This window comes from Microtus pennsylvanicus, chromosome 7, assembly GCF_037038515.1.
Source record: "Microtus pennsylvanicus isolate mMicPen1 chromosome 7, mMicPen1.hap1, whole genome shotgun sequence".
Classification (NCBI taxonomy): Eukaryota; Metazoa; Chordata; class Mammalia; order Rodentia; family Cricetidae; genus Microtus; species Microtus pennsylvanicus.
The window spans coordinates 49,872,755-49,895,633 of NC_134585.1; the positions used below are offsets into that span (position 1 = coordinate 49,872,755).

Genomic DNA, 22,879 nt, shown 5'->3' on the forward strand with positions numbered 1-22,879 from the left:
TTGCCTCCTGGGTGCTGGGATTAAAGAAGTGCATCACCACTGCCCAGTGGTTTGGTTTCTTAAGGTGGTTGTAACTATTTAGCACAAAGGGGAAGATACACAGAGTGACTGTGATATTGTTATCTTTCAATGTTTGATCATTCTCCAAGTTGAGATTGCATTCTCTAAATATCTCCAACTTCTCATTTTTACAATACATGCTGAAATATTGGGGACACTTTTGTACATGTTAAAACAAAATACAAACAGTTGCCTCATATCTAGGTATCTGGATTAAACAAATTATCTCAAATGCTAGCTAGATGCTTAGTAGTTCCATGTAAATACCCATGGTCAACACACTGGTCAGTGTTCTGCTGCCGTTGCCTACTGCTCTCTAGAGAGAAATACTCCTTTCTAAGAATCAACTCTTTTATACCCTATTGAGAACATGTTTTCTGACTCCATTCACATACAAACTACTTGTAGGATAAACTTTCTTTTGTGCCTACATCTCACCTGATACCAACAATGTATTCTCAGCCCTATAAATCATCCTGAAACTTACTTTTGGGCTCAACATTCTATCAGCCATTACCACCAAAGTGTGGAGACATCTTTGATAAAAATAATATTTCCAAATATATTAAAGTTTTGTGATGGCAATCAGAGAGCACCCTCATTGGATGAGAATAACCGGCAATTCTAAGTGAGTGTGCTTTAAAGAAGGATTACTGCTTTGTTTACCCAATTCCTAGGATGATGGTCTTGTCTACACCTCCTCAAGCTCAGCATTGAAGCTTGGATACCATTTGGTGATACTATCTGAAAATTTTATCAGCTTCCTTTGAGAATCTACCTACAGGAGACGATAAGTCTAAGACAGATTCAGGTGTTGTCAGGGGAGGGGGAGATTGTACAGACCCAGCAGGTGCTGGTACCACATGCAGGGATTGTTTCAATACCACACTAGCTTTGAGAAAGGTATTTATCCTCTTCTGAATTATTCATTTGACCACACAAATGTAAGGAAGTAAGGCTGTTCTTGTCTGCATGTTGGTGCCTATGTTGATACTGGAAACCTTAGCATATTTATATATAGGATGATTACATGTTACATTTTGAAGCTCAAAGACAATTTTTTAGAATTTAAAAGGAGACCACCCAGGGCAAACTAAATATCAGAAACTGGTAGAGGAGGAGACTAGAAAAAGATAAAAGAAAAAAAAAAACATGCCATTGAGCTAGAACAAAGGTCAGATATATGGCAGGAAAGGAGACTCTACAGAAAATAAGGAAGCCCAAAGTATCAAGGAAATAAAACTAATTTACATTCTGGTCAGCATTTGAAAGAAAAAGGCAGAAAAGGGAACAAGGACACTGTAGAACTTGTGGTGGCTTATCAGGGCAGGACTAGGGCCAGGAGTTCTGGGAAAGATATATGTAGTATCTCTTTGAAGGAAAATTTACTCCATCATTTTAGCATGGCCTAGGGTGAGCCTCATGCCTTGCTCTACTTACGGCTAAACATAAACCATAAACTTGATCTGCTCTTAAGGAATTGGACTAGATTTCTATAGAAGAAAAGGTACCGAGTGAGAGCATTTGGCAAATCCAAATGTATGAGCCTTTTCGCATGAGGCTTTTTGACACTCTCTCCACCATCTTTATTCCTGTTCATCCTGCAGGGTTTCCCACGTAGCTCCAAAAGATTAAGACTAAAATCCCGACTCTCCTCTCCACCCACATCAATTCCACCATCACCGGCACCTCTCTTTGCATTCCTGTGCTTCTTCACTTAGAATAAGAAACTGTTCCTTGGAATGTACATCCTTCTGGTAACTGAAGTCTCCCCTCTTTCTGTTTTCAAGGATGGGAGGAACAGTTTTATTGGACACCAGCTGGGCGGGGTAGTGGAAGTACCAAACAGCAAAGACCAGCGGGTCAAGTCAGCCAGAGCCATTCAAATCACCTACTACCTCCAGACCTATGGTTCTGCCACTCAAGACCTCATAGGGGAGAAGTGGGAGAATGAGTTCTGTAAGCTTATGAGGAAGCTCCAGGATGAGCACCAAGACCTTCAACTGTACTCTCTGGCATCTTTTAGCCTCTGGAGAGACTTTCATAAGACCAGCATCCTGGCCAGAAGCAAGGTCCTGGTGAGCCTCGTGCTGATCCTGACCACGGCCACCCTGTCCAGCTCCATGAAGGACTGCTTGCGCAGTAAGCCCTTCCTGGGCCTCCTGGGGGTACTCACAGTATGCATTTCCATCGCCACTGCAGCTGGGATCTTCTTCATCACAGACGGGAAATACAACTCCACCCTGCTGGGAATCCCTTTCTTCGCCATGGGTAACTATCCATCCTTGTGGTAATTGGATTCTTGCCGGTTTGGGGCAAGGTAGTACTTTCTTGACTTCTCAGGTGGAAATCTGTTTTAGCTTTTGCTTTGGTGTGTGATTGTGTATTTTTTTTGCCTTAGAGTTTGGGTTTGTCTTACCTTTTTGAGGCCTTCAAAGTACAGTACCCAAAAATCAAATCATCATTCCCTTTCATCTAATGATGTCAGAAATCTTTAAATTGAATAATATGGGAATTCTCTACTCAGTTTCTTCATAGCTGACACATTGGAATTATCTGACATAAAAATAAGGAGAGTTGATGAATTTTGTGCCCCCCATCATAGCTACCCTCAATGATAGTGACATGATAGTTAATGATACTGGAAAATGAAAGGTTTAAGAGCAACAGATGTGTCTTAATTTCAGAGATCTAAAGGAAACTCAAACTCATTTAGAAGTATTGCACAGAACCCACTGTATTCTTTTACCTGTGTAAAAAAATTTTTTTTAAATTAAAAAACCCTGTCTGATATCACATAGATATATGATCTAGCTTATATATTTATCTCTAGTGAAAAAAATAGTAATCATCCATAATTAAAATAATAAATATTCTCCCAGCCAAACATAAATCATGACCTAAATATAAAAATGACACATGTGAATGCATGTATGTGGTGTCTGTGTATGTATATTTTCTGGGAATAGACATGAGTGAGGACTCGGTGACAGGATGGGTATGGCTTATCAATAAAGCGGAGATGATGGTGATATTTGTGGTATTCAAAAGGCTCTGCTCTATGTGGTATAACTGTGTGTAATAATTCAGAAATTGAACCTCCAGGTGGTGACCTAGTGACCTGACACAAGCAAGAGATCCTTAAGTTACAAAGAATGGCTTTGGATGTACTAGCTTAATATCAGTCATAGCAGGGTGGTGGTGCATGCCTTTAATCCCAGCACTCAGGAGGCAGAGGCAGGCAGATATCTCTGAGTTCTGAGTTTGAGGCCAGCCTGGTCTACAAGACCTAGTTCCAGGACTGATTCCAAATCAACACAGAGAAACTCTGTCTCGAACCCCCCCCCAAAAAAATAGATGTAAATAAGCTTTATTATTAAATGCTAAATATGCATGCAGAAAGCTCTCTAGGTGGCCCATTTCTTTCTACCTTCACAAGCAAATTTGTAAATAAACAAGGGGCAGGCAAGTTGTACAAACTGAGGTCATGTGTCAGCATTGGGAATCCAACTTAAGCATTACTTCTTTCATAATATAATAATGGAAGCTCTGCAAATTATTATTTTTTTAATTTAAGAGACTATAATGAAAGATTCTAGTTTAAAGTAAATGCTCTACAAATAGCTACAAATGTTAGTGTGTAGCATTGTATGAAAGTGTAGTGAATTCCACAATGAAAATGAAACAGCCCATGGCTTCACACAATTGAGTCTTTAAAACTTTGCATATCATCACAGACGCATATTAATTAGGTAATAAAAATATTTTATCCAAAACTATGTAAAATATTTTGCCACTAGTGATAAAAATGAGTCTAGGACTGTATTTTACCTTTTCTAAATATTCCAGTTCTTCTCGACTTGAAAATTGACACAAGATTTCTAAGAATCACAAAGTAAGACTCACAAGTAAGACATGGCTTGCTAAAGCCTGGTCAAAACCAGTGGCATCCTAATCATGGAATAGAAAGATACTTTTCAGAAAAGGATAGAATTACACACTCTATACAAACGGGGTGAAAATCTACCTATAGTAACGCTCGATTATAATGTCAGCGCTACAAGGACAAAGTGGTGTTTTTATTCCTAATAGCAAGAACACTAACAAGAGTAGTGATAGAAAAATCCAGATGTATAACACATACTGTGTCCCTATCCACTGAACTTTAGAACCACAAATCAACTCTGGACACCATGGGTATGGACTGTAAGCAGACAGGTCAGTGTATACCCAGGGTGCTGCTGCAGTTCTGAGAGGAACGTGTCTGCTGTGCTCCCAAGACATGGCAAAGAAAGACCCACACAGATGTTTAGAAGTTCCACTTCACCAAGGCTGTGTTTCCATCCCAGTATTCTGCTTGCGTTACGTGCTATACTGAACACTCCGTAATGATAGTTTGATCTGGTTCTTCACATTGACAATGAAGAATTTGGGCTACTTAGTAATAAATTTGAAGATGCTATGAAATTATTTAATTCCTCATCTGTTGAATGTAGAATATTTGTCACTCTCAAATTGTAGGGTTTATATTAACCTCCAAACTCTAATCCTAGAGAGGAACAAAGAGACAGAGAATGGGACAGAGACAGAGACTGACTTACTGATAGGAAACATCACAGTCTTGCATATAAGGCATCAGATAAGCAAAGCTACGACTCACAGAAAACTCATCGCTGAGAAGGTGCTAAAGGAGAATGTGGTGTGAAATATAAATAAATTTCATTTGTTAAATACGTATTTATCACTGGCATGCACAACATTTGCACAATGCTGATTCAATTCTTGATCAATTTCTTGAGTGTTTGTGTCTTTTGGAGATCAGTCCTTTGTCTGATGTGGGGTTGGTGAAGATCTTTTCCCATTCTGTAGGCTGCCATTTTGTCTTATTGAGCATGTACTTTGCTTTACAGAAGCTTTTCAGTTTCAGGAGGTCCCATTGATTAATTGATTCTCTCAGTGTCTGTGCTACTGGGGTTATATTTAGGAAGTGGTCTCCTGTGTCAAAAGGTTCAAGTGTACTTCCCACATTCTCTTCTATGAGGTTCAGTGTGGTTGGCTTTATTTGGAGATTTTGATCCATTTGGATGTGAGTTTTGTGCATGGCAATAGATATGGATCTATATTCATTCTTCTACATGTTGATATCCAGTTTTGCCAGCACCATTTGTTAAATACTCTTTCTTTTTTAATTTGATATTATTTTGCTTATTTGTCAAATATCAGGTGTTTGTAGGTGAGTGGATTAATAGCTGGGTCTTTGATTTGGTTCCATTTGTCCTTCTGTCTGTTTTTATGCCAATACCAGGCTGTTTTCAGTACTGTAGCTCTGTAGAAGAGTTTGATGCCTTCAGAAGATCCTTTATTGTACAGGATTGTTTTGGCTATCCTGAATTTTTTGCTTTTCCGTATGAAACTGAGCACTGTTCTTCTGAGGTCTATGAAGAATTTTGCTGTGATTTTGATGGTCATTGCTTTGAATCTGTAGATTGCTTTTGGTAAGATTGCCATTTTTACTATGATAATTCTACCTACCCAAAGAGCATGGGAGATCTTTCCATTTTCTACTGTCTTCTTCAATTTTTTTCTTCAAAGGTTTAAAGTTCTTGTCATAAAGATCTTCCACTTGTTTGGTTAAAGTTATTCCGAGATATTTTATGCTATTTGTGGCTTTTGTGAAGAGTGATATTTCTCTGATTTCTTTCTCAGCCCATTTATCAATTTATCATCTGTGTACAGGAGGGCTACTATTTTTTTTAGTTAATCTTGTATCCTGCTACATTATTGAAAGTATTTATGAGTCATAGAAGTTCCTTGGTAGAATTTTTGGGGTTGCTTATGTAAACTATCATATCATCAGCAAATAATGAGAGTTTGACTTCTTCTTTTCCGATTTGTATCTCCTTAATCTTTTTTTGTTGTCTTATTGCTCTAGCTAGGACCTCAAGAACTGTATTAAATAGATATGGAGAGAGTAGACAACCTTGTCTTGTTCCTGATTTCAGTGGGATGCTGTGAGTTTCTCTCTACTTAGTTTGATGTTGGCTATTGGTTTGTTGTATATTGCTTTTATTGTGTTTAGGTATGTTCCTTGTATCCCTGCTCTTTCAAAAACCTTTATCATGAAAGGATGTTGTATTTTGTTGAAGGCTTTCTTAGCACCTAATGAGATGATCATGAGGTTTTTATTTTTCAGTTTCTTTATATGGTGGATTCCATTTACAGATTTTCATATATTGAATCATCACTGAAACCTGTAGGATGTAGTCAACTTGATCATGGTGGATGATTTTTCTGATATGTTATTGGATTTGGTTTACCAGTATTTTATTGAGTATTTTTGCATCAATGTTCATGAGGGAGATTGGTCTGTAATTCTCTTCCTTAGTAATGTTTATGTTTGGTTTGGGTATCACGGTAGTTGTAGAGTCATAAAAAGAGTTTGGCAATGTTCCTTCTGTTTCTATTGTGTGGAAAATTTTGAGGAATATTAGAATCAGTTCTTTGAAAATCTTGTAGAATTTTGCACTGAAACCATCTGGTCCTGGGCTTTTTTTGGTTGGGAGACTTTTGATGGTGGCTTCTATTTCTTTACCGGTTACAGATCTATTTAATTTGCTTATGTGATCTTGATTTAATTTTGGTAGGTGATAATTATCCAGAATGTTGTTCATTTTCTTAAGTTTTCCAATTATGTGGAGTACAGGTTTACGAAATATGACCTAATGATTTTCTGAATTTCCTACACATCTGTTGTTATGTCCTCCTTTTCATTTCTGATTTTGTTAATTTGGATATATTCTCTCTGCCTTTTGGTTAGTTTGGATAAAGGTTTGTCTATTTCGTTGATTTTCTCAAAGAATCAACTCTTTGTCTCATTGATTCTTTGTATTGTTTTCTTTGTTTCTATATTGTTGATTTCAGCTCTCAAATTGATTATTCCTACCATTTGCAGTTCTTCTGGATGAGTTTGCTTCTTTTTTTTCTAGAGTTTTTAAATGTCTGTTAATTCAGTAGTGTGGGATTTTCCCCCACACTTCTTTATGTTGGCATTTTTGTGCTATAAAGTTTCCTCTTAACGCTGCTTTCATTGTGTCCCATAAGTCTGGGTATGTTGAGTGGTCATTTTCATCCAATTTTAGGAAGTCTTGTCTTCCTTTATTTTTTTCTTGACCCATTGTTGTTTCAGGTGAGCATTGTTTGATTTTCATGTGTTTGTGGGCTTTCTGGAATTAGTGTTACTGTTGAATTGTAATTTTAAGCCATGGTGAACAGATAAGATACATGGGGTTATTCCAAATTTTTTGTATCTGTTGAGGTTTAGTTTGTTACCTAGTATGTGGTCAATTTTTGAGAAGGTTCCATGAGGTGATGAGAAGGTATATTCTTTTATGTTTAGATGGAATGTTCTATAGATGTCTGTTAGTTCCCTTATTTCTCTGTCTGACAGACCTGTCCAGTGGTGAGAGTGAAGTGTTGAAGTCTCTCACTATTAGTGTGTGAGGTAAAATGTGTGATTTAAGCTTTAGCAGTGATTCTTTTACGTAAGAGGGTGCCCTTGTATTCGGGACATAGATGTGCAGTATTGAGATTTCCTCTTGGTGGATTTTTCCTGTGACTAATATGAAATGTCCTTCTTTGTCTGTATTGATTGGTTTCAGTTTGAAATCTATTTCGTTAGATATCAGGATAGCTACACCAGCTTGTTTCTTAGGTACATTTGATTGGAAAATTTTTTCCTAAACCTTTACTCTTACGTGATGTCTGTCTATGAGGTTGAGGTATGTTTCTTGTATGCAGCAGAAAGATGGATTACTCTTGTATTTTCCTTTTGTATTCATTATGTATTTTTGATCCACTTGATGCCCCTAGTGTTATTTCAGAGGCACATAGAATGCATCTAAATATCCTTCCTTTTAAAAGCTAATTCCCATTTTCATACGTTTTCTTTATGCTTCCTTAGGCAAAGTTTTATTTGTCAAGTTACATGCTCCATATTTGGGGGGGTTTTGTTTTGTTTTGTTTTGTTTTCTTCTTTTTCTAACAATAACCCTAAACCTATCCATATTTGGGTTTATAAAAGATGGCTATGGGTAGAAAGTCTCTTACACTCAGCAAACCCAGAATTGGAATTTTTAAGCTCCAAAATGATTCAGGCTTAATATCCTTTCTTTATTAAAGAATAAACCACTGAGAATTCCACCAGTTAAATTTAAAATTCATTGTTTCTCTTTTTGTTTTAAAGGTTTTCATTTGCTTTCCATGCATACATCCCCTGTTTATGGAGGGGGAAATGGAACTAAATACCTCAGAAAAGTGCCGTGCTCTGCCTTTCCCTAGATAGTTACTGGACTATGTGTAATCTTGCTTCACTATTATTTCTCTGCTCACTCTGGATTTGTGCATTCTCGCATTTGTCCTCTGCACACACTGGTCATGTAAAGGGAACTTGGTTTCTGCAGATAAGCTCAAGGTTTATAGATATAAGCTTGTATGTGCCTCAAAGCCCACCTTCACTTACTTATTAGTTGTTACTTATTGAATACTATTATACTCAAAGTGTTTAGGATTATAGACTCAAAGGTTTTGAATAGAATAAATCAAGTCCTTACTCTCACGGATGTTAAACATAGGTCCAAAAGAAAGGAAAGGTGGGACAACAAAATAAAGAAATATAAACTTTGCCATATTGTTGAGAAATGTTGCAAAAATATAAAAATTAAATGGCCTGTGAGATAAAAAGCATGCTTCACCAGAAAAAAAAGGCTTGTCTAAAAATTAAAAGTAAAGTAGAAAGCTAAGTGAAGTAAAAGAAAGAGCCACCTAGAAATCTAGAAAAGTGCTTCGGGAAATGAGAAGAGGAACTGAGAACAAGAAAGAGTGGATGGGGGAGGGGAATGAGCAGCGACTAAAGAGAAGTGCTAGGAGTACAGAGAGATTCCATGGGGCACTGAGCAGGTAAGACTTCAGATTTAATCTGGTGAGAAAGAATACTATCACAGAAGCATTTTGCCACAAGAAGGTGTGTTCTAACACATTTTTAAAAGACTCTGATTATTCTGTGTAAACCAGTCTGTAAAAGCACAAGAATAAGGCAAAAAGTGATCCCAAAACTCTTCTGGGATGCAGTGATGGCATGACAGAGTAACAGAGCAGTGACAGATAAATATGGATTAATTCAGAATATGAACCCAAAAGCCAAGTCGACACTGGAGAACTGCATATGCCCTGCAAGAGAGAGAGGTGTAAAGGGTAACCCCAAGGTTTGCTGAATGAATAGATTGCAGTTGCCATTGCCTGCTAAGAAGGTCAGGGAAAATGAGCTACATGTTAAGGGGAAAGTAATCAAAAGTTTACTTTTGTTATCTATTAAGCCAGAGATATCCATTAGGCATCCAACTTTAAAGGTGTGGGTTGGATCAGAAGTATAAAACTGTGTGGAATCCAAGTTCAGTGATAGCATCTCTAAGTTGGAACAGGAGATATTAGTGACTTCTCATGGCATTAATAATTGTAATAGTTTGAAAATCTATGAAAGTCACCTAGAAAGGCGATTGTAGACAAAACCAATGCCTTTGGTCCAAGCCTGGAACACTACAATATGAAAGACTGGGAAGATAAGATGATACAGAAAAGTGAACGTAAATATGATTTGACAATGGGAAAAGCCTGAAAACCAAAAAGATTAGTGTGCTTGAAGCATAAAGACGATGTTTATAAGGAGCCAGATACCAATAATATATGAGCTTCTCGTGTCTTATTTCAAGTGGGAACTGAGAAGTGGCCTTTGATTCATCAACCTGAAGACCAGGGATTACTTTGACAGGAACTGCTTTGGCGGATAGTGAGAAAGAGTCATTTAAAGATGTTCAGTAATATGGGGAAAAGAAAGAAAGTGGGTACAAACATTATAAACCACTTTTGTATGATTTGTTTTAAATGGAAAATAAGGAATTTTATGTATGGTAGGAAATGGTCAAAAGAGGGAAAACTTCAGATTAGAACAGAAAGAAAAAAGGGTATTATAAAAGGTGCAGAGAAGGTTCTGCCTCTAGAGCATAGGTGAAACACTGGGTTTACATAGGGCCTTAGCCAGTCCACAGGAAAGGGAAGGAGTAATACAAGGAAAAACAGGAGCATATGGTGGGCTGAAGAAGGCATGGAAGCCTGCATGCAGAAGTTTTCTTCTGTCGCTTCAACGGATGCTAGTACTCATGGTTTTAATAAACTAGCAAGTGAGCAAGAATGTTGAACTCTTAAGCCCCCAGCCACAAGTAGTTGGGCGAAGAAATTGAATTTGATCAGAAAAAAAAATAAAGCCTTAAAAACATGCATGCATAAAACACTTTCAATTTTCAGTTTTGTGTTGGGCCACACTCATAGCTAGCTGTGTTAGAGCATGTGCTCACATTGGAAAGAGTTGAGCTAGAGCAAATACGATATTGTTCATATAACTGGTACTGAGTCTTAGATCTCATCATGTGGTTTTTAGTACTATAGTTCTGTAATACAGCTTCAAATCAGGGATAGTGATCCCTCTGGAAGTTCCTTTATTGTACAGGATTGTTTTAGCTATCCTGACGTGGTTTTTTTTTTCCATGTGAAGTTGAGTATTATTACTTCAAGGTTGGTAAAGAATTATGTTAGAGTTTTGATAGGGATTGTGTTTAATATGTAGATTGCTTTTAATAGGATGGCTATTTTTAGTATGTTGATTCTACCAGTCCATGAGTATGGGGGATCTTTTTATCTTCTACTATCATCTTCAATTTCTTTCTTCAAAGACCTCATGTTTTGTCATATGTCTTTTATTTTCTTGATTAGGGTTACACCAAGATAGTTTGTATTGTTTCTGACTCTTGTGAAGAGTGTTGTTTCTACAATGTCTTTTTTTCTCAGTCCATTTGTCATACGTATATAGGAGGGTTACTGAAATTTTTTAGTTACTTTTGTATTTTGTCACTTCACTTTTCCAGCTATAGAAATTCCATGGTAGACATTTTGGGGTTGCTTATGTATACTATCATTCTATCTGTGAATAACTGTGCTTTTGACTTCTTCCTTTTCAATTTGTATCCATTTGACTTCCTTTAGTTTTGGTATTTCTCTAGTTAGAATTTCAAGTATTGTATTGAATAGATATGGAGAGAGGTCACAGCCTTGTCTTGTTTTTGATTATAGTAGAATTAATTTGAGTTTCTCTCCATTTAATTTGATATTGGCTGTGGCTTGCTGTAAATTACCTTTATTGTGTTCAGGTACGCCCCTTGTCTCTCCAAGACTTTATCATGAAGGAGTGTTGGATTTTATCAAAGGCTTTTTTGGCATCTAAAGAGATGACTATGTAGTTTTTTTTTCTTTCAGTTTGTTTATAGAGTGGACTACATTAACTGATTTTTGTATATTAAACCATCCCTGCATCTCTGGAATGAAGCCTATTTGATCATGGTGGATGATCTTTTTGATGAGTTCTTAGATTATGTTTGCAAATATTTTGTTGAATACTTTTGCATCAATATTCATAAGGGAAATTGGTCAATAATGATATCAGGGCAACTGTGCCTCATAAAATGAATTTGACAACATTCCTTATGTTTCTGTTTTGTAGGATAATTTGAGAAGTGTTCATGTTAACTCTTCTTTGAAAGTCTGGTAGAATTCTGTGATAAAAATTTTTTGGCCTTGGAATGTTTTTTTTTTATTTTTGGTTGGGAAACTTTTAATGAGTGCTTCTATTTCCTTAGAGGTTTTTGGTGTGTGTGTGTGTGTGTGTGTGTGTGTGTGTGTGTGTGTGTGTGTGTGTGTGTGTTGTTTATCTTATCTTGACTTAACTTTGGTAAGTAGTAGCTGTCAAGAAGATTATCTATGATTCTCTACTTCTTTTAGATTTTTCCAATTTTATAGATTATAGGTTTTTAAAGTGTGACCTAATAATCCTTTGGATTTCCTTGGCATCTGTTGTTAAGTTCCCCTTTTTGCTTCCAATTTTTGTCATTTTGGATATTTTCTCTCAATGTCTTTTACTTAGTTGGAGTAAGGGTTTGTCTATCTTATTGATTTTCTCAAGGATCCAACTCTTCATTTCATAGATTCTCTGTATTTTTCTGTTTCTATTTTATTGACTTCAGTCCTCAGTTGGATTATTTCATGCCATCTACTCCTCTTGGGTGCATTAGCTTCCTGATGTGGAATGTCTTCTGTATATGAGTTGCTTCTTATTGGTTGATGAATAAAGCTGTTTCGGTCAATGACTTAGCAGAGTAAAGCCAGTGATTTAGCATTGAATCCCAACAGAGATAAAGAGTATATGGAATCAAAGAGATACCATGTAGCCACCAAAGGAGAAAGATGCCAGAATATTACCAGTAAGCCACAGCCTCGTGGTGATATACAGATTGAACTGGGCTAATTTAAAATATAAGAGCTGGCTAGGAATATGTCTAAGCTATTGGCTAAACAGTGCTGTGATTAATATAGGTGGCTGGGAAACAAAAACACAGAAACTTCTATGTTATAGCTTTTTTTTGGTCTCAAGTTTTCTGGTGTGTTGTTAATTTGCTAGTATGAGATCTCTTCAATTTTTTTGGTGGTACTTAGTGTAATAAACTTTACTCTTATTTGGGTATGTTGCATATTTATTTTCACTGAAATATAGAAAACTTTTACTTCTTTTCTGATTTCTGACTTGACTGGTAGAGAGTTGTTAAGTTTCCATGAGTTTCTAGGGTTTCTATCTTTTCTGCTATTGTTGAAATCCATCTTTAATCCGTGGTGGTCTGATAGGATGCAGGGAGTTATTTCCATTTTCTTGTATCTGTTGAAGTTTGCTTTATGATTGAGTATGTGCTTGATTTTGGAGAAAGTTCCACAAGCTACTGAGAAGCAGGTATATTTTTTTGGGTTTGGGTGAAATGTTCTATAGTTATCTGTTTGAATCATTTGGTTTATAACTTCTGTTAGCTACCTTATTTCTCTGTTTATGTTTTTTCTGGATGACCTGCCTGTTAGTAGACTCAGCTATTTTTAGTAACAAAAGGGGCTCAGTATGGAAGAAACAAGACAAATGACCCAGTTCTTCCGCTAAAAGTAAATAAGATTACAAAACAGGGAGCCAGAGAGCACAGAAGGGCTCAGCCCCTGTTACTTGACAACTGTGATGGTGAATGAGGTGAGGACCCATTTTAACACCTTGACTGACCAGTGGATGCACCCTCTAAAATTCTATCACATCTCCCTTCTTTTCCTCTTTGGGCTCAAAGGACATTATGTCTTTGTTTGTTTTAATGCTATTTATTATAAGGCTTAAATTATAGTTGGTGTCCTTAACAATTAACTTCTGTTTTATTGTTTATTTTATTATTTTTGAAGATTTCATACTTGAGTACTTTGAGTACATCATCTCCACCCACATTCTCTCACCTCCAACATTTTTCATCCTCCTACTCTCTCATCTCCATGATTTCTGCCATATTTAGCATTGTAACACATGAATGTATGTATATAAACAACCTGCTGAGTCCACTTAGTGTTTAGAGAAGACTGGTTCCTACTGGATAACCAATCAGGAACCTCCTCCCTGGGGCAGACTGATTCTCCTCTCAGCAGCTATTAGTTGTCTGTAACTGCATAAGGAAGGCCGAGAGCTTGAGAGATTTTCCCCATCCTAGTTGGCATATCAAGTTGTCGTTATGTAGGTCTTGCTTAAGTAACCATTTTGTTAAGGTTTTATGGGTTTAACACCCTGTCATGTATAGAAGACATTATCTCACAGCTGAAGTACTGATCCTCTTTCTCTTACACACTTGCCTCTCACTCTTCTGTGGTGTTCCCTTAGCCTTAGGTGTAGGGTTTATATTACAGGTGCATCAGTCGGGACTAGGCACCTCATAATCAAATTTCCTCTGATTTTTTCCCAGTATTTCAGTGAGGTCTTGGTCCATTGCAAAAATTAGCTTCTTTTTGATGAGGGCTGACCATGACATGCTTTCTCTTGGGACACCAACCAGCTTCATGACAAGGAGACTTATTAATAATTATGAATGCTCAGCCTTATCTTATTTCTCCCACTAACTCTTATAAGTTAAAATAACCTGTTTCTCTTCATCTATATTTTGCCACGAGTTCTTTGTTTTGTTTTGTTTACTAATTTTTTCATTCTGTTTGTTATACTCTGTTTCTGGCTCACTGGTGGCTTCCTGGCTGCTGGGTCCCTGGCATCTCCCTCTCATACTCGCTTGCTCTCTTCTCCTTTCCCCAGCCTAGATTTCTCCTCCTCCTTATTCTCTCTGTCTACCAGCCCTGCCTATCCCCTTACTGCCTAGCTATTGGCTATTCAGTTCCCTTAGGCAGGCAAAGCAACACATCTTTACATAATTAAACAAATGCAGCATAAACAAATATAACACATCTTTACATAGTTAAAGCAATATTCCACCACAGCTGAGAGCTACACTTATCCTCTACACGAGGTTAGGTGTTTAGGATACACTTGGGAATGACACTAATTTTGGAAAGTGGTCAGTTCTCCTCTAAGGCCCATGATTTCACTAACAGAGAGAGGTGAGGTTCCCAGTACCAGGTATGAGTGGGCCTTACATCCAATTAGGCGACTCTTGTTACCTCTGTAAAAAATGACACCTGGAATAGATGTTTTATCATTCCACTGGTTCACAGGTGGGGGCTTCTTTAGGCAGGGATAAAACCTGAGAATGAAACTGAAAACTCACTCAAAATTTTTCATTTATTTGAAAAGTCTTTGAAAGCGTTAAGGCAATTCCGGATTCCAAATATGAAAGTTGGGTTTAAAGATTTTATCTTTTCTTTGGTGCCTCTCTTGGCACAGAAAAGTGTTCCACTGCCTGTGTTATCATGCAAATCAGCTCCTTATTTGCCTGAATGTAAGGACTGGCATTTCTATTTAATAATGAAGAAAAGCCATCAGATCCTTTCTCTGCTCTGTTGTGGGTCAAGGATCAGAGCCTGTGTCTCTCCACCCTTCTCCCAGCTTTCTCAGTCTGCAGCTGTTCTCGGCAGAGCCTTGGAGGCTTCTAGGGGCTCTGAGAAGCACTAAGGTAGCAGAATTTCCAGTTGCCCCCTCCTGCTTCTGACCGTGTTCCTCACATTGTCCACATTGTGACACTTCTACGCTTGTGTAAGGGAAACTGACTGCAGGTTTACTTTTGTTTGGAACTGATCGCTGGTAACACAACAGAAGGGAGAAGGAAATGTGAGAGTTTAGGAAAGAAAAAGGGAAAGGAGGGACAAGAAAGGAGAACTATGAACACACACCAGGACATGATTGCTCCTTTCCCATTCTATACTGCCTCCTTCTTAATATAACGGAATGTAGACACAAACTAAAGGTGCTCCTAGCCTGAATGCTTGTGCTCTAGATGACAGACTTCCTGTTGTCTTCTTTGAAGCGTTTCTACAGGTGTGATGTTTACATCAGACCTCAAATTTCTCTCTTACACATGAAGGAACTTCATTTAAAGGTCTGCAGGCGATAAAAGCTCATGGTTGTCAAGAAGAATGTGTGAGAGAGTGCCAGGAGATTTGACTAGGACCTCATCTTTAGCCTCACTGTATTCTAATGTCTGTCCTATAGAACAGGATAAAGACACGGTGGCAAAATTGTCAATATTGTAACTTCTCAAACCAAGCTGACAAGAGATAAAAATGGGATCCAGAACTTGTGTTCTGAAAATCTTTCCAAACAGTGGGTTACATGTAACTCCCAACAAGGCTTCCTTTTGCTCACAGTGTGTAAAACACTACTTATTAATAAGAAGACTTAGTCGTGGCCATAAACTACAGCAAGGGAACAAAAAGTAATCAGTATTAGCTCAGGACCCCCCAAGTCCAAGTTCTCAACATAAAGGAGACTTATCTACCCCCCGCCAAAGGACAAAGGGCAGGAAATAAAGGACAAAAGACAGGAGACAGAACATAAGCAAAAGGGGGAAAGGAGGCAGGGGTGATTGTCCTGGAGGACAAAGGGCTGGCTCTGGATAGAGAGGAGACAGATGTGGCCCAAAGGAAAATGGCAGTTTATTAAGGTTAAAAGGGAAACCCCAAGTTAGGTGTTAATTTTACTTGGACCTACTAATTAGGTAAGTTTAAGAGGGCATTTGATTGCTGGACCTCAACACTTTGATAGTTGGGCCCTGGTAGTCAGCCTCAGGAGGAGGGTGTGGACAAATAAGAGAATAGACCTTGGGGGCTAGCTTTAGGAACGGAATCTAATGGTTTTAAGCAAGGCAGAGGGATGGGGAGAAGGGCAAAGCTTGCCAGTGCTATATTTGCCAGGCCCGTCCTGGTCAGAGTCCCTTAAGGGACATTTTATAAATATCTAAGATCTCAAAAATACTGTCAAAATCCCTTCCTCTTTGTCTCCCAGATTCGTTATTCTTTCTGGGAAATCTCTCTCCATGCTGGAGAGCTTCTTATCTTGTTGGAGTCTACCAGTATATGGCAACCTCCCTTTTGTGTTGCTAAGTAGTCTCCAAATGGATTAGTATGGCTTGCTATGAACTAAACAAACAAGATTCCTGTTGAGACTGGGAGACAGTCTTTCTTTGTTGCTCCCATACCGATCAAACATGTTTAATCTTCTTCAAGAAGTGACCTTTTCCCATTTCAGAAGCGCTGGGGTTCTTCCCCATTGCCTCTCCCCATAATCTCCCGGGGACAGTTTTTTCTGGCTTGTATTATTTCAGCTGGTTTATTGCTTTGGCCACTTTTAATTCTGAGGGCTACCCTGAAAAATGAAAACCCAGTCTCGTAGCATGTGGTGAGAATCTTTCTGAATCCCTCCAATGCTCTCTCAACATTGCTAGCATCAAGCTGTAATTACACAGCCTAGCCCTGCTGTGCTCTGATAGCTGTCTGGCCCAGGGACCGTGGTTCATCCAAGGAGGCTAATGGGTTTTGCTTGCCTCTATCCAGCCTCTAAGTTCAATCACCTTTACATCCATTGCTCTGATCGAATAAAACCTTTGATGTCCACAAACACAAGGCTGTTCCTGTCTCGTGATGTTCTCTTTTCTAGAAATTTTCAGGGTCTTTCATTTATTTTAATTTTCAAGACTCCTTCTTTATGGCTTAAATAAATAAATAGCTTCCGAACTCAGGAACAGCCGAATGGCTTCCATTTCTGCTTTCTCTGCATGATTGTTTACATGACTGCTTCCACTTTCTCTGCTGAGTTTCAAAGCCCACATTAAGAGATTGAGACTATTTTTGCATCCTCGGTGAGTAGCGCAGGGCCTAGCATAGTGTGGGAGGTAATCTGCAGTTATTTTGTGCTGCCGGAACGGAGGGCTGCTCTGCCATTTGACCCACTGTATACCCAGGGCTCAGCGTTGAATTCCCAGGAGGACTGGATTCTCATTAAACTATTGCACCATATTTTCTATCTTTTATCTTTCCTGATCCTTGCTCTGGATTAGTGATTTTCTTCTAGGGATGGGCTGACCCCTTTCTCCTTCACCCTCTTCTTCAAGCTCTTTGTTTGGTTTGCTCAGCAAGACTCACTAACGAAGATAAGAGGACGGCAAAGGAAGACATAGAGCTCTCTTTCCAGTTCCTGCCTGCCTTGCTGTGGCATTGTGTCTTTGTCAACGACTGCAGAGGCAGGCTCACTCAGACACAGCCTTGTGTATGGGAACACCAAAAGCTTTTATTTGATCAGAGCAATGACTGTAATTGTGATTGAATTTAGAGACCCCCAGCTCTCACTGGTCCCCCGTTACACTATTCAAAGCCTTTATTTCATAGGATTTAACAGTCCCAACAACTTCCTGCTCTTGATAATATTAAGATGCCAATGTCCTTAGCTAGGTGGTGGTGGCACACACCTTTAATCCTAGTACTCGGGAGGCAGAGACAAGCAGATCTCTTTGAGTTCGAGGCCAGCCTGGTTTACAAGAGTTAGTTCCAGGATAGGCTCCAAAGCTTGTTTCTTTTGGTTTTCCTTTGGCTCTGACCGTATTTACAAAAATATTTTCTTAATATATAAATGTATAATCCTTCACCTAAGGGAGTTCTATGTCCTTCCAAGCATCTTAAAATGTGCTTGCCTATCATAAGGGCACCTGAGCAACCTATTGGATTTGAAGTATTTCTCAGGAACCCATTCACTTACCTTACATGTTGCCAGCCAGATTTCAAGAGCAATCATTGCCAATCACTACCAAATCCTTTCCTGACCATCAGCAGTCTTAACAGCATTGCACCCAAAATCCAAATTTCCAAAACACCACAAAACCATCCAATGCAAAAGCAAAGAGTTTTTAATCACAAGTTAACTCAGCTCCCTCCATCCATCTGAAGTGGTGGCAACAGCAACAGAGGCCACAGGAACAGTGCAGGAGAGACCCCTCAGCAGCAGAAAGATTGGGGTTATATAGGGGAAGAGACGTGGGGAATTCCAAGCCTGAGGTGGATTCCCAACTGCCAGTAACTTCATGACGAGAATTCCAAGCATCTAGGGGCTCAACAATTGGTCCTTTATCCCTGCTCAAGGATTGGTTGGTTTTTTGTGAGGGGCAGAGATGGCTCTAATTCTGGGGTCAAACTATGTTTCTTTCTTTGGTTCTTTTTACCTTTTGGGCTCTAATTTTTGGACCAGGGCAAATATCTTTGGTATGCTCTGAATCTAGGGACTTGGTACGTTCTTTTGGTCCTAGTTTCGGGATCCAGGGACTTTTCTCTGGCTCTAGTTTCAGGGACAAAATGTCTCTTCCCCTGGCTCTGGTTGCATTTTCAGTGTGTGTTTCTTTCCTTGGCTCTGAACACAGAGCCAGGCTGCCCGAGGGATTGTGCTATGTCTACAGACTGACTCAATGAATCTGTGGGGGCCTGGGTTTCTCAACAGAAACCTGATTATCCACCTGACATTGCCCACTCGGCACAGGACACATCCATCTCAAGTTCACAACACCCTCATTCATTGCACATTGTATCTCCTTTCAGAGACCAGCCTGGAGACACGATGTACTTCATTCCCTTTCATAATCTTTGGGATTTGCTTCTTATAGTAAGATGAGATTTCCAGGCCAAAGCTTCCATTTAAAATTTCCATTAAATACTTTTTAAATGGTCTCCGCTTTTGTGATGAATCTGCTCTTTGAGAAAATGTCTGTGTTTTCATCATCACTCATGGCAAAAGTTGAAGTGAGCATTAACAGAGACTGTTTTCTCTAAGAAGTAAGAATAGAGGACGATGCCTTGAAGAACACTGTGTCCCGGGGGTCACTTTTAGATCGTGGCAGCTATTTTTTTCCCAAATACCTAGTTGAAGTTAAAAGTAGTTGGATATAAAAATGTTGCCTTTAAAGTGAGCGTTTCCAGATATACATAAAAGAAACCGCCTGTCCTTGTTTTGTGCCATGATTCCGGTGCTTCCACAGACAAAAATAGAGCTGGCACTCACTCCTGGCACACTGCACTGGAGGCTTCTCTTAATTTGTTGTCCACCCTCATCCTGAAGGCCTCTTCATGTTGCTGCTTTCCAAGCATTTCCTTCTCATGAGTATCCATGTCCTATGCTACACAAAGTCGTCCATTTCCCAGGTTGACCTACACCCCTCCACCAAGCTCCACTTTTCCACAAACACTATTTTCTGTTCCTAGGCAATAGGTCTTAATTTTTACTTTACTTGTTTAATTATTTGCTTTATTTTTTGAGATTATACTATAATTAAAGCATGTCCGTCTTCCCTTGCCTTCATCCAAACTTTCCCACATCCTCCTCCTTGCTCTCTTTCAAAATCAGGGCTTCTTTTTACGTTGATTGCTGTTCTATACAAATATATAGTCCTAAATATGTAAGTACATTCTTCTCAGCCTGGATAATGTTATATGTCAGTATGGTAGATTATTTTGAATTCATTTTTACCTTACTGAAAAATAATGCACATTTGTTATAGGAAGAAAGAGAAGCAGTATAAAACCACCGCCTGAGACAGTAGTCAGTGAATATAGCCTTGGCCTATGTCACCTGATGCTTAGATAAAAGTACAAATATAGAGAAATACAAAACAAAAATGGGGTGATTTTTTATATGTCCCATATTCAAGCTGCTTTCCCATTTAATGCTAAATCAGGAATTTCTATGCATATAGAAAATGATAATCTTTATCCATCCCATCTTTGCTAATGTTAGCATTTTGATGCATGTGAGAATCCTGCTCAGTGGAAATAGACTATTAGGAGTGTCGTAGCAGCCTCCTGAGGGTTATTCTAGGCACGCCCCGCTCCCTGTGATCACTGCTGTCCTGGCTTTTATAATGCTCACCTTCAGCTGTTCCCTGTCTCGTCACTATCTACCTCATGGTACATATGCAGATCTATGAGTTTTCTATCTTTACGGTGAGTAGACTCTGTTATCAGTTTAAAGTTCTTTTGCATCTAGAAATGATTCGTGTCTTTAAAACCAGATTTGGCATTAATCTAGTTACTGAGATTTTCTCTTCATAAATATTAAATATACACCTTCTATTCCACTAACACAGGCTCTTAGGATTTCCACATCTCTCTGGTTAATTGTCACAGCCAAATGTGAAGAATGTTCTCCAGGGAATTATGAGAGAAGCCCATTTCTTTAGTTGCTAAAATATAATTTGGACAATAATTAACGTATTAATTATTATCCATATTTTCTTATCAAATTTTAATTAGTATGTAAAATAATGAGTTTTGATGCAGCATTTCTTACATATTCTCACACACATATATAGGTTAGTTTTTGGTGTTACAGTGCTAGGATTCATTTTTATATGTATATACATATTTTCAGACAGCTTTTATCTTGTTATCTTCCCTCTTCCCACTGCCCCTTTCTGCCACAATAGCTTTCTTCTATTTGCATGTCCTATGTACGTACATATTCTAAATTTAGCATTTGAATAGAAAACCAGCAATATTTGTTTTTCTAACAATGACTTACTTAGCTTATCACTTCCCTTAAGTCCCATCCACTTTCCAGAAAATGACATAATTTTGTCCTTTATGTCTAAGTGAGATGCCATATGGTATATATCATACACATTCTTCATCTATTTTGATGGTAATGAACATCTAGGCTGACTATAACTTGCCTATTATGAAAGATGCTAGACTATGCAACAGAGATAACAACATGTCTATGTTTATCACCTGCTTCAAAGTTTCATGCTTAATTTAGAGATCACACTACACATCGGCATGCCCACCCTCAAGCGACCTGAGGATATATTTCTTTCAAAACTTCATGCATGAGTATGGTCTTCACACTTTTTTTTCCTCTTTTTTTCTCATTCCTTTACCACTCCTTCTCAAATTCATGATTTTTTACTCTATAGATAGATATAGATATAGATACAGATACAGATATAGATATAGATAGATATGTGTGTATATATGTTAAATATAGATATTGTATGCATGTATATATGTACATGTATATATTGTAGTAGGGAGGCCACTTGTTCATTTCCCAGCTGGCCAGACTCCTGAAATAACCACACAGAAACTGTATTAATTAAATTACAGCTTAACTCATTAGCTCTGGCTTGTTATTGGTTAAGTCTTATATATTAATTTAACCCATCTCCATTAATCTGTGTATCGCCATGTGACTGTGGCTTACTGGATAAAGTTCCAGCTTCTGTCTCCGGTGGAGCTACATGGCTTCTCTTTTGACTCTGCCTTCCTTCTCCTATCATTCAGTTTAGTTTTCCCTGCCTAGCTAAGTTCTGGCCTGCTCTGCATCCAAAGCCGTCCTTTATTAACCAATGGTATTCAAAGCATACAGAGGGGGAATCCCACATCACCTCCTCTTTTCTGTTTAAATAAAAAGAAAGGTTTTAACTTTAACATAGTAAAATTACATATAACAAGACAGGTATCAAGTAAGAATTAAAGTTGCAATATCTATACCTATTGTATCTTTTATCATAACTAAGGAAAACTATAACTATAACTATATATTCTTCAACTCCATCAAAGACTCCAGAAGGATATATTACCTAAGTAAACAAGAAGTGCATTGTAAGCAACTTCCAAAACCCTAGAATTGACAAAGACATCTCACTGCCTGGACAGTCACCCAAAGTTTTTTCTGTAACGTTGGAGCATCCATCTTCAGCCTACAGGACCATTGTATCTACAGACTTTTTCATGAAGCAGGAAGTTTCAAAGACAGTTCCGCCTATATTGGCAGCTTGTCAGTTACTTTCTTCTGTGTCCTGAAGAATGTCTGGCAAGCTCTTTCATGAAGCAAGAACCCCAAAGGACCATCTCACCTTTAGGCAAGTTCAGCAGTCATTTTTCTGTGGGTCCTGCATGTCCAGTTCATGCAGCATAGCATCAAGTAGTCCAGACATGAGCAGTTTCTTGCCCAAATGGCTAACCAACTCCATAAGAAGCCTGTTTGATGCCCATCTTTCTCTTGGAGTAGACTGGTGCTGCCAGGAGCAGATGTGTCTCATTGTCATAAGTCCTAAATTCTTAAAACATTTTAAATGTCATATTCTGTAGTCTTTGAAAGATTTGAAGAATGCCTATCTATCTGAAATACATCTCTGTACATATAGAAAATCTAACTAACATGGCTAGATACTTGACTATTATAGATGATTATCTATTAACCTATATTTCATCATTATACATTGCATTTTTTAAATAAACTGCACAAACACAATAACTACATCAAGAGGAAAAAATATGCATATAGCAAAATTGACCTGAAGTTTGTATCAATAAACCAAGATACATACCAATGCAAATTTCTATAGAATATCTTCCTTTAAATATAAACATACATTTACAAACAGTATTT

The 22,879-nt window shown here is 38.2% G+C and overlaps 1 protein-coding gene across 4 annotated transcripts in view; it reads left to right on the forward strand.

Annotated features, from left to right (window-relative positions):
* Ptchd4 (patched domain containing 4) overlaps nucleotides 1-22,879 on the forward strand; it is a 175,318-nt gene that overhangs the window by 57,705 nt on the left and 94,734 nt on the right. For all 4 annotated transcript variants that reach the window (XM_075980660.1, XM_075980658.1, XM_075980657.1 and 1 more), the window contains one exon: nucleotides 1,851-2,331. In XM_075980660.1, the coding sequence (XP_075836775.1) occupies nucleotides 1,851-2,331 (481 nt within the window). The remainder of the gene's footprint in view (nucleotides 1-1,850; nucleotides 2,332-22,879) is intronic.